The following is an 11,255-nucleotide window of genomic DNA, read 5'->3' on the forward strand; positions in this document are numbered from 1 at the left end:
CTGTGTTTTACAAGTCAATAGTGCTGTGAAAAAGTCTATTCAACTTAATGTTCACTTCACTTTTTCCTGTGGTCACCTGCGCCCCCCTGCTCGTCATATACTCCCCTGATAACATGAAGACATTCAAAAACATTTTTGACCAATAACACAGGGACACTGTGTAGAGCAGGTGACTCAGTGTGATCCCATGACGTGCGCATCCTTCTCCTGTTTTCTGTTCTCAGATGGAAGTGAAAAGAAAGAAGTTTATCTAGCTGCCTTTACCGAAGAAAAAGACAAGCTGGAGACATTTAACGCTGAAGTGCTGTTTGTTCGCTACAATACACATGCAACATTTCTATATTGTATTTTCTCCCTTCAGCTCCTCATTAGGTTGTTGCATTTGGCATTGCATGATATCGTCAATCACAACAGGTCTACACATTGTCATCATGTTTTTCAATTAGATGGTAAGTGTTATGGTATAAATATAGCAGAACTGATCATGAAAGAAATGGCTGCCCTTTAACACAGGGGATGTGTGAGTCATTCTGGGATGCCAGCACTTCATCCTCAAGAATACACTCTATCAAGCACAATAGCACAAATAATGACAACACTCAGATAGTACAATATAATATCATAGACATTTGTGTGGGGGAGTTTTCTATTTATCACTGACATCACACAGGTGCTTGTTACACTTGGATATGATTGTAAATATTAATCAATTCAGAATGATCCCACATCATCACCATTTATGGTAGCGTAACCCTTTAGTACAGGGCGGGCCCACTGGTGGGCTGTAAAGGTATTGCAAGTGGACTGACAAATTTGCAAAGCAGTACTATTTTGGTCAAAAGATTTCATTATAAAAAACGTAATTGTTTTTTTCTTTTTTTCATATTACTGTGATAAGTCAATTATAGGAACTTTTATTTTGTCAACACCAGATCACATTGTGTAGGCTATTTTTTGCCATCTCAGGGTGATAGCACAATAAAGATTACATCCATGGCAAAAACTGGAGTATCAAAATGGATACCTGTTTAACATCAGAAAAAATTAAAAGTTAAGAGAGTCAAGAGACAGATGGTGAATCGACAAGTGATCTCTCATCCAGAAAGTATTATTGTTTTATTATCTGTCTTTTTCTGCTTAAATATTTTATCTTTCCTTTAAAATCAAGATGCAAGCACCAAGCCCTGAAGAGCTTATTGCATGTGCAAAGGCTAAAACTGCATCATCCAGGAGAGAGTTCATGCTGAGGTTTCACATGGCGAATGTAGATCAACTGCGATGGAGAGAAAGAAAAAAAAAAGAGTGCAAATTGAAGGGCCTCTGCTATAACTGCTCTTCCCTGTTCTGCCACGTTGAGGTTAGCTCACTACAGACACTACCTTTCCGGTGCCAACCTCAAGCTCAGACAGAAAACGATTACAGCAAAAGATAAGCAGAGCAGTCTTATGAAAATTAATTCATTTTAAAACACACAAGAGAGAGTGACAGGCAGAGAAAAATTATCAGGGGAAGTAACTGAGAGACAGGAAGTGTTTCATTTTGAAGCTGAGTTAGCCACCTGTAAACTTCACGTACACAGTGTTCAGAGACGGCAGTGGTGTGTGAGAGAGGTGGAGGAGAGGGCAAGCTGCTGTAACTTTGTAGATTCCTGATGGCGTCTGGATCAGCCAGCAGAGTGGAGGAACTGCCACCAGCGCTGCCTGTCAAACAGCACAGGTAAGACCAACAAACAAAATATTTGGTCAGTCTCTTCCAGACCTTAGCAGTTATTTTTTACTATCCCACTGATGTTCTCATTGAGTTTTCATTGTGGTTAACCCTGATCTTATCAAAAAATATGAATTACTTGGGACACAGGTTGATTGTACAGCATAGGATTCTGCAGTGGATGCACCACAGACACTACATAAGAATCTATCTTTTTCAAACTTTTCGAGATGCTTTTTGCAGACACAAAGTTTTTATTTGAGAATAGTTGCAGTCTGCTTATGCATAGCAGATGTATTCATAGTAAAAGGGTAAAGGTTTTCATTACGCTATTCTTTTTCTTACACAGGAGTCACTCCAGCGTGGAGTCTGACTGTGTTATGCTCAGCCCTGTTGGACTCCAGCACCAAACCTACGCATACAATGATGTCTTTGCTGAACCTACTGATTGTCATGCAGCCCAGTGCCCCATACACCAGCGCTACGGTGGGTTTACAGAGTGATGAAATTAGTTTAAGTGAGGGAAAGTAGTCACATATAGTAAATACCATGGTAAAAACAAATCAGTTTAATGTCACCTAACTTAGTGCACCTCCCAAAGCGATTTGGTTCTCCAATTCTAAAAATAAAAAACGACTGACGTATAGAACTGTGTAGGAAAAAAAGTGTGGTTCAGCCTTCTCAGTTTGCCTTACAGTTCGTGAGAACTGAAAGAGAGGAAGTTACCATCTCAACCTTTTACTTGCTACAAAATGCATGCAAAAAAAGTGGTGCTTCAGTGCTTTTGGAAGTGTGGATGAAGACATTCTAGAGATGCTGTGTCCAAACTGTTGTCTCTTCATCACTCGCTGTTAGTCTGACCTACATCCCTCCCACTGTGTTTGTCAGATCCCTCTCTACACCAGGAGAGATTTTTCTCTGACGGCACCCCACCACCTGTTCCAAAGAAGAGGTTAGCTCGCACTCTCTCCCTCCCTGTCCCCAATGCATCTCCGCTCTCTCCTTTGTCTCCCCTGTCTCCACTGCAAAGGCACCCTCGAAACTTTGATAACCCTTTGTACATGCTGGCCCCAATACCTGACAGCTGTTTCCAGCTGGACACAGAAGAGGTTACACCAACTAGAAGGAGTCCTGTCCCCTTACTGTCTTTTTCCCAGCTGACCTTTGACACCCCAGACGAAAATCTGCCGTACCTCTTCAGCAGCTTTGATGACCAGAGAGTTGTCTCTCAGGGGATTCAGCATCGCCATCTACTCTTTCTGAGAAGCATGGCACAGAGTGTGGAGGCCCGGATCCTGCTGCAAGGAGAGGCCACAGAGAAGGATGTCAGCTCATACCAGCCTCAGGATTTCCTGCTGAATGAGGGCAGCCAGCCAAAGCAGATCGGAGATGCTGTTTACTACAGCCTGCACAGCCCCAGGTTCCCACGGAGGGTACTTGGTTTAAGGGTAATATTACAGCTCTTTTATCCACCCCACTTAGTCTTTAACACGTTCTGTGTGCTTTTATGCATGACTATTTGGATGTATTCTACTATCATTACTTGCAGCAACATTGCTTTATAAATTTCATGCAAAACAAAGTTTTTTTCTTATTGCACATGACAACCAGTAGTACAAACATGATCTTTATCAACATTGGCAACTGTAACACTGACTTGCGGTACAAAAAAAAAGCACTTCCTCCAAACTGTCATCAGGTGTCACATCTGTAGCAGGAGTGCACAGTGCATATATTTTTGTATTTTTAACAGTGAATTCATTATGATTCTTGATTATAAGAGTTTTCTTTCTCTCTGTGCAGGTACACAAGCAGACTAATGAAGCTCCCTCGGCTCACGCCAAACACCAGCCATCACATGTCAATGTGCAAAATGTGGTTGCACATTTCCAATCCAGCAACACCCTGAGGAACAATTCCAGCATGTTACAAACTCAAGCTCTCCCTAGTCCTTTTAGGTCAGACCGCACTGCTGCTAAAGCACCAGGTGGAGGCAGCACTGAGTATGTCACAGATCCTATCAACATCAATGTGACTTCAGTTCAGTCTTTAATCCAGAAAGGACACTCTGTGAGCGTCGAGAGAGACCTGCCACATGCCACTCTAGAGGACTTTGTTCAGGACAGCAGCACACTGCACAGCTCAGATTGTTTTGTATACGACAGACAGGTGTGTGTTCTGTTGCTGCAGATATTATTGGGCTCACAACATCTGTACAACATCAGTACCACTGCAGCTGAGCTCAGACCCCAGGAGATCTTTCTGCTGTGGCCCAGCAGCGAGGGGGAGGAGGGAGAAAACAAGTTACAGCAGCATGAAATGAAGAGAAGTTTCAAGACCAGCAGACCGAAAGAAGAAACGCAGTGGGAAAAGACAGAGAAAAAAGGCAGGATCCAGATGCTATGGAGAATACAAGGTCCGCCTCGTGTAGTGTTAAACCCGCTGTCTTCTGCTCTCTCTGTACCTCACTCCCTTATTAACATCAAAGCCCAGATTGGAGCCCTAATTCAATACTGCTTAGCCCCACAAGAGAGCTCAACATCTCTGGACTCACGTCCAAGTCTGTCCAAGTCTTCATACCGAAGGGGTCTTCTTCATCTGTCCTCCCAGCTCCAGAATGGGAGCAGCGGGCCTCAGATAGCAGATGTGGTGGCCACACTTCAGGTGCTCCTCTGGGGCCCTCGTGTCCCACTCTTAAATCACAGAGGCTCCACGACCACAGCTGTACACAACTGGCTGACAATCAAACGAGCCCTACTGGTGATGAAGTTGGCAGAGAAAGGGCTGATCCAAGATCAGTCTGCTCTGGATTGGGAGGACTGTATGAGCTTGCAGTACCTGTCGTTTACAGACCCTGAAACAGTTGTGAGTGTGACCAGTCAGCCATGGCTCACTGACTGACATCTATAGTCAGTACGTGAAAACTTTTGAGTCGGTCAAATTAAATTGTTCCTACATGACTCTTAAGTAGCTACAGTCCAACATAAGTTGTAAACTGTATGTACATTATGTCAATTAGTGACAAACACACAAAGTTTTGATTGAGGGGAAAAAAGCCTTTTCCACCCTTGCTTCTTTTAACAATTAGGATGTTCATATACTGCTCTAATAATGTACAACTGGTCTGATAAGATGCTGCACTTTGAGATTTTTGTTGCTGTAATATTAGGATTTAAATGCCCTGAAGATTTATTTTCTTAATCAGTGCTTTAGAACGTAACTATTGTCAGCCAGTTCTGCAGTTACATTTTTCTCTGTTCCACTCTCACTGATTTGAAGCAGGAACTTTTGATAAATAATCTCTTAATACATTTGTTAACTTTGATTGTTGCTACTGTACACACAAATACTTGAAAAATCATTGATAGTTACAGAAATACTTAAGTCTCTTGCCAATCAAAATCTTCGCTACAGTTCTCTTGCTTGTCAACACTTAACTGTATGATTATTTTCTAATAAATCAATATGATCACTACAATAACAGCGCACTAAAGGCCTCAGTATTCTTAAAAGGAGGTGATTGTCAGACCAACTGATAGCATCTGAAAACCCCTTTCCAACAGCAGAATTAAATCAGCATTTTAAATGAGTGCGACCTTTTGTAACAGATGTAAACACTTCTTAACATGTGGTCAGACGACACAGCTTGGCCTAGATCCTTCGAAGCATAGAGAGTATAACTCTTACAGACTGCATGTCTACATGACTTCACAAGACCACAGATGCCACTGTCTAAGGTGAGCACTTTTATTTAGTACAGTTACAACATGCAGATTTTTTATCAAGTGAATCAAAGCAACAAATGAAAATCATGCACACATTAAAAAAAAAAAAAAAAAAAAAATCAATATAAACAGGAGAATCAACTGATAATTACCATGAAGACACATCTACTTACATGAGTAAGATGAATTTAAATTTATCATAAATATTACACTGTGGAGATGATCACCAAGGAGTTCAGGGGGTGGGGGGTGAATAGGAAGTCAGCACTACACATCATGAAGGGTAATACAGTGGTGAGGACACAATGCCCGGATATTATGTGGGCGCTTGCTTTACATTCCTGGTATATTAACATCTTACCCTAGTGCAAATATCATTGAAACACAGCACATGGTAGGTAAAGGGAAAAACAAAAAGGAACCTGACAGGAAACCTCAACCATACTGAACTTGGATAATATATTCATTTCCAAAAATTATAAAGATGTGTGGGTATGGATCGAAATAAGAACAACAAACATTTGTAACTGCTCAGCGTCATTTAATCGTCATCAGAGGAGTCTCGTTCGATGCTGTAAGCCATGAAGAAAGCGTCAGGGCGGGAGGGGACAAGGGGATGACCCGGTCTCACAATCTCAAAGCCCAGGAAACTGAATGTACGCAGCAGGGATGCTGAGGAGAGACAAGATGCAAACATTTCATCTAAGCTCTGATGTAGGAAAATATTTATTTTGATATTTGATAAAGTCTAAATTGGCAAAAGAAAGAAGGCAATGAGAAATTGTCAGCAATTCTTCTAATAATTTAATAACTGATTTTGCCATGCTAGGGGGAAAATATAGAAACAGTGAATCACGTAAATCTATTCTATTCTAACTGTTAGCATTACAAGTTTGTTTCTTGCTATGCAGTTACTCTTCCTCGGTTTGTACTAGCATGTTACCTTCTCTTTGATTTTAACATTTATTTCCTTTGAAAACTAATAACACATCTAATTATAATTAAGTCAAGTTATTTTTTTCTAGAGTATCTACAAATTAAACAAGTGAATAAGTTTAAAGTGTATTTTCTAAGTTTTACCGTAAATTTCACATACAGTTATTAGCTATCAACTCTAACTATTCAGATGGTTCAAATTCAAACAGCTGGTGCTTTATCAAGGGTTTTATTTCAAGCATTTCCAGTTCAGGAAACCAAGTCTTACCTCTATCGTCACGGTTCTTGTGAAAACAGATGAACACATGATCAACCTGCAGCTGCTCTTCTGCAAATTCCAGAAGAAGGGCAAAACTGTGATGAGACAAAGCAAACAAAAAAGTGTTAATGTATCATAGGAGAGATGTTAATTCATTTCACAAGAAAAGAATTATTCATCATGGTCAAAGTACATTTCTATGAACCATAACAATTCATAAAATCAGATCTTAAAGATAAGGTTACCCAAAGACTTCATCCATTTCATACATTTATCGCATTTTACAAATGTCAACATTTACAGACATTTTTATTTTGAACAGTTCGGCTACTATGCAAATGAAAACCAAGGGTGAGTTTTACTTTGGCATTTGACAACATATTTGAATACCTTTTGCAATTGGTTAATAATTTACCTTTTGTTTCTTTTTTTTCTAAAGATATGTTTTTGGGCTTTTGTGCCTTTATTGGATAGGATAGTGGAGAGAGACAGGAAATGAGGAGGCAGAGAGAGGGGGAATGACATGCAGTAAAGGCCGTCCGATGCGGGACTCGAACCGGGGCCAGCTGCAGCGAGGACTGTAGCCTCTACACATGGGGCGCCTGCTTAGACCACTACGCCACACGACGCCCCTACCTTTTGTTTCATTACAAAGATAAATATAATTTTCCTTTTAATCACAAACAAAAATGTTTTGCCTACTGACCTGTCTTTGCTGCCCTCGGGCAAAGCTCCAGGAGGGATTTCAACGTAAAGGTTCCCCCCTTTCAGTGCTGCCCTCCAGACACAGTGCTTTCCTTCAGAGCGACGGGGCTCAACGAGCAAGAAACGCACTCTGCTGTTGGCAGCTGAAGGCTCCTCAAGAACCAGCAACTGAGCATCCTAGAAGACAGCAAGGAAAGTATGAGACAAGGGAAATACTTTCACATCAGATGACATCAAGAACAAAGTTACAATTAAAGAGCGCAGGAAGGAAATGCAGTTATGACTTTAAAAAACCGACTTCTCAAATTCACTGACTGTTGATAAGAAAATTATGAAGACAATTACAAAAACTGTCCAAGGCAAGTGTTATGACTTCATTTTGATCAAGATTATATGACAACCAACAAGCAGTAAGTGAAGTAAGTAACTAAAAGTATGTAAAGTGTACGTAGTTCAGCACCATTAACATAGTTTGTGTGCTGTGCAGAAGAGGACAAGCCTTAGCTTAGAGGCACACAAGGCAACTTCAGGTTTTTAGGTAAACAGATTAGGCACACAATATTTTGCCATCCCAACTTCATCTGGGACATCCTGATTATCATCAAACGTGTTTTGATCACCAGCCTTGTAGAAATTATGTGTCTAACCTTAAAGTTACATTCAGATATTACAAAAACATAGCCATGACACTCTAACAAAAAATTGACACCATTAGCTTCATTGAGTTGAGAGTGATACAATTCAAAAGTGCTGAATTGCAAACAACCACCTTTGTGTTTGTCTCTCTCCCAGGCAATAAGCTTATCTTTCTGCACTGATAGCTCAAGGTAGGTCCACACTGGCCCCAATCAAAACACATCAGAACATAAAAATATTTAAAAAGTGGTTCAACTAACAGAGTAGAATAGCTTAGCTGAAAGATTGCGATCCCGCTGGTCATTCCCTCGCCCACCTGGGATCTTCAGGGGTGGGAGAGGGGCATCAGGAGCACCACAGAGGCCCCGGACACGGGTTACTGCAACAGTGGGAGCACCTCCTGGGACTGGAGATACTGGAGGGTGAAACAAACACACACACGGACGGAGCCATCAAAAACTGAGTATTCACTCGATGTTCTGAACCAAACACAAACCAAACTCTCAATATAAACAGCAGGCTAAGCACACATTACACTGTTGGGTGATTCATCTGTGACATGACAGTAAAACATTTTCTAAAACCCGAGGAGCACAGTTCAATCAGTAACTGACCCCTTAGGCAATTTAGGCTCAGACGTTTTGTATGTGTGACTGATAAGGAACACTTGACTTGTGCACATTAAATCAACGGAGAGGAAGGAAGAGTGGTTTATGTTGCACCAGCACATCACTGACTTTGACCTTCTGTCAAATATTCACTACAATCCCTCAAGACAAATTTAGTTTTCATCAGATCATGTTCCTCGTCACTGTCCTGTGTGGAAATTGTCATGTAGGAAGAGTAATGTTTCATTTCCAAAACTAACAGAATCTCGTGCCTCAGTTTCTCTGGGCCAACTTTAAACTTGTCACATGATTCTTTGGGGAAGGCTGCCAGAGAAACAGGCTCTGTTTGTCTAGCCATTAGCCTACTTCAGTCCTGCACTAACCGTGTTGCTCTAGTTTACAACAGACAGGGACCAACACCAGTTTTACCAACTGCCACAGCAGCTTTCAGACATTCACAGGCGGTCTTACGCAAATGCCACTGCTGTGGTATATGTAGACCAAATGTGTGAAACCCAAATAAGAAACATTGTAAATCACAAAGTTCAGGTAACCCAAGTAAATTTGAAGTATCCAGCCTAATGCCTCATCATGCATAGCACTGGAGATTGCACACCAATATAGGTTCTCCCTAAATCCCATTATCAGATTATGTAAAACAGCCAATTACCATCTCTACAGAAAACCTTGTCTCTTTTTGCTAAGCCAGCACAAGGTTTTCAATCAACTTCTCCATTCAGCAGTCTTTGAAATCCCTATGTCCACAGCAGGCAGCAAAGCATATTCACACCCGTGTTGTCCTGGTAAAGACAGCTGCTCTGGTCACATGAGCGATGAGTCTCTCTAGCCTCTGCTTGCGTAAGAGCACCATTGCCATGCATGAATATCTTGTAAAGGACCACTTATCTCTAGGAGGTTATCATTATGTAAGTATTGTTACAGCAAAGCGTTGCCGCTTCAGATTGACAACATGTTGTTATACCAGCCTTTCGTCGAAGTAGATGACAACATCAATAGCGAATGAGTAAGTAAATGAGTTTATAAAAGGCACCTGCTGGTGTCTAAAAAGCTGGCTGAAAGAGAAAACTGCATATTTTACACAATCTTCAAAAATCTCTCTCATTGGAGTATTACATAACAGCTTATTGAATAAGGAATAGCCTCTGTGTACAATATGTTATCACTGGACTCAAAATTCCCCATACCACCACCCCCTCCTTTGCAGTGCAGTGGAAATTTCCTATGAGTCCTTCACAATACAGAGCCAGACAAACAGCCCCGACCAAAATCTTGTCAGGACACGACTAAGCTAGAAAGAAAAAAAAAAAACCCCGAAGGCTTAAACGTTCACCTGCTCTTCAAAATTATGAGCCATATTATCAGGTAACAACCCCCCCCCCGTCCTGTCATCTCCGGTCAATCAACACAATCTAATGGAAGAAAACCCGCAAACAAGGCAATGGATCGTCTCCGGTCCATTGGTTGGCAAATGTCCCCACAATGGTTAATGTAACACTAAACACTTAATTTGAAATGATGGTTAGCTATCTCGACTAATTGCGCAACTGCAAACCAAACTGGTTCATCTCATCCTTTACGAGAGCTTACAGGATGTCTCAATGTTTGCTAGCACCTGAGCCCGGGGCGAAATGGAAAAAAACAAGCCATGAAGCCTCCAATGATCAATTCAGCCATCATTTCAACTAGGTTTGTTAGCTACAAGCTAACTTTACATAATCTATATAAATATGCTTATTGGCCCGTGTAATCTCGCAAGAGCAAATAGTCAATGTAAAGTATAATCAAACTATTGTGGTATTATTACCGCTGGCCGTTTTCCCTTCAACCTCGACGATATGTAAACATTACTGTGTTGTAATACTAGAGCGCTAGCTGTGAGCTGCTGCAGTTAGCAATTCCCCTACGTTGACGTACATGTGAAAGCACATCCACCAGCACACACCAAATAACCGAAAAATAATACAAGTTATTTGCTCTTTTTACACACGGTATATTGGAAAAATTACATAAACTGGAAGAAATGCTATTTTCAGCAGCTAACTCGACTCTTTTGACGTAAGCTAGGTAGCTAGCGCCACAGCATTTCACTAATGCGTTTCTATGGCGTTTCACATATTAGCTCATAGGTTAGCAATAGCTTGGCTAGCTAGAGCATGGATATCAACAGCAGCTTTGACCATGATTTTGTCTATTTGCTGGATACTAGTGTTCAGTAAACGTTGGTCGGAGCGGATACATTTCTGTAATTTAGGGTGACTTACATAAGCGTTTAATGGAAAGGTATCCAACAAAACCTGATCGACCGTCTTTTAGAAACGTCAACAAGAATAAATAGTGCTGTTATGTAAACAAGAAATATGGGGAGCACTGCTCGCTATTCCTGGAAATACACCGTATCTCTTAGCTAGGCCGCGGTTTTTAAACTTAGCTTAGCATGCTAAGTTAGCGTATAACAATTCACACCGACTACAACAACATACCTCTCGCTTTCAGGTTTATTACTGGACTGCTCAATAACAGGCATCTCGGATAAGTTTCTCTCTTTTTCTCTAACAAAACAATGACTATTCAAAATCGTCTGTAGGTTAGATTTAACCATCCGGCCAGCGTCCACACCAGCTGCTCGCTCTATCCTCTCCTCGTCGCCTACTGTGGGGG

At 41.1% G+C, this 11,255-nt stretch overlaps 2 protein-coding genes across 2 annotated transcripts; one reads left to right on the forward strand and one right to left on the reverse strand.

Annotated features, from left to right (window-relative positions):
* The first annotated feature begins 1,609 nt into the window (after positions 1-1,609).
* On the forward strand, positions 1,610-5,596 carry peak3 (PEAK family member 3). The gene is made up of 4 exons (XM_056379202.1): positions 1,610-1,716; positions 2,057-2,193; positions 2,596-3,155; positions 3,511-5,596. The coding sequence occupies exons 1-4, from the start codon at positions 1,652-1,654 to the stop codon at positions 4,606-4,608; spliced, it is 1,860 nt and encodes a 619-aa protein (XP_056235177.1). The 5' UTR covers positions 1,610-1,651; the 3' UTR covers positions 4,609-5,596.
* oaz1a (ornithine decarboxylase antizyme 1a) lies at positions 5,434-11,255 on the reverse strand. Its single transcript, XM_056379204.1, is given in 6 exon segments — positions 5,434-6,104; positions 6,637-6,722; positions 7,334-7,509; positions 8,229-8,315; positions 8,317-8,383; positions 11,078-11,255. Coding segments are annotated over 6 exon segments (666 nt in total). The 5' UTR covers positions 11,197-11,255; the 3' UTR covers positions 5,434-5,973.

Source organism: Seriola aureovittata, chromosome 6 (assembly GCF_021018895.1).
Source record: "Seriola aureovittata isolate HTS-2021-v1 ecotype China chromosome 6, ASM2101889v1, whole genome shotgun sequence".
Classification (NCBI taxonomy): domain Eukaryota; kingdom Metazoa; phylum Chordata; class Actinopteri; order Carangiformes; family Carangidae; genus Seriola; species Seriola aureovittata.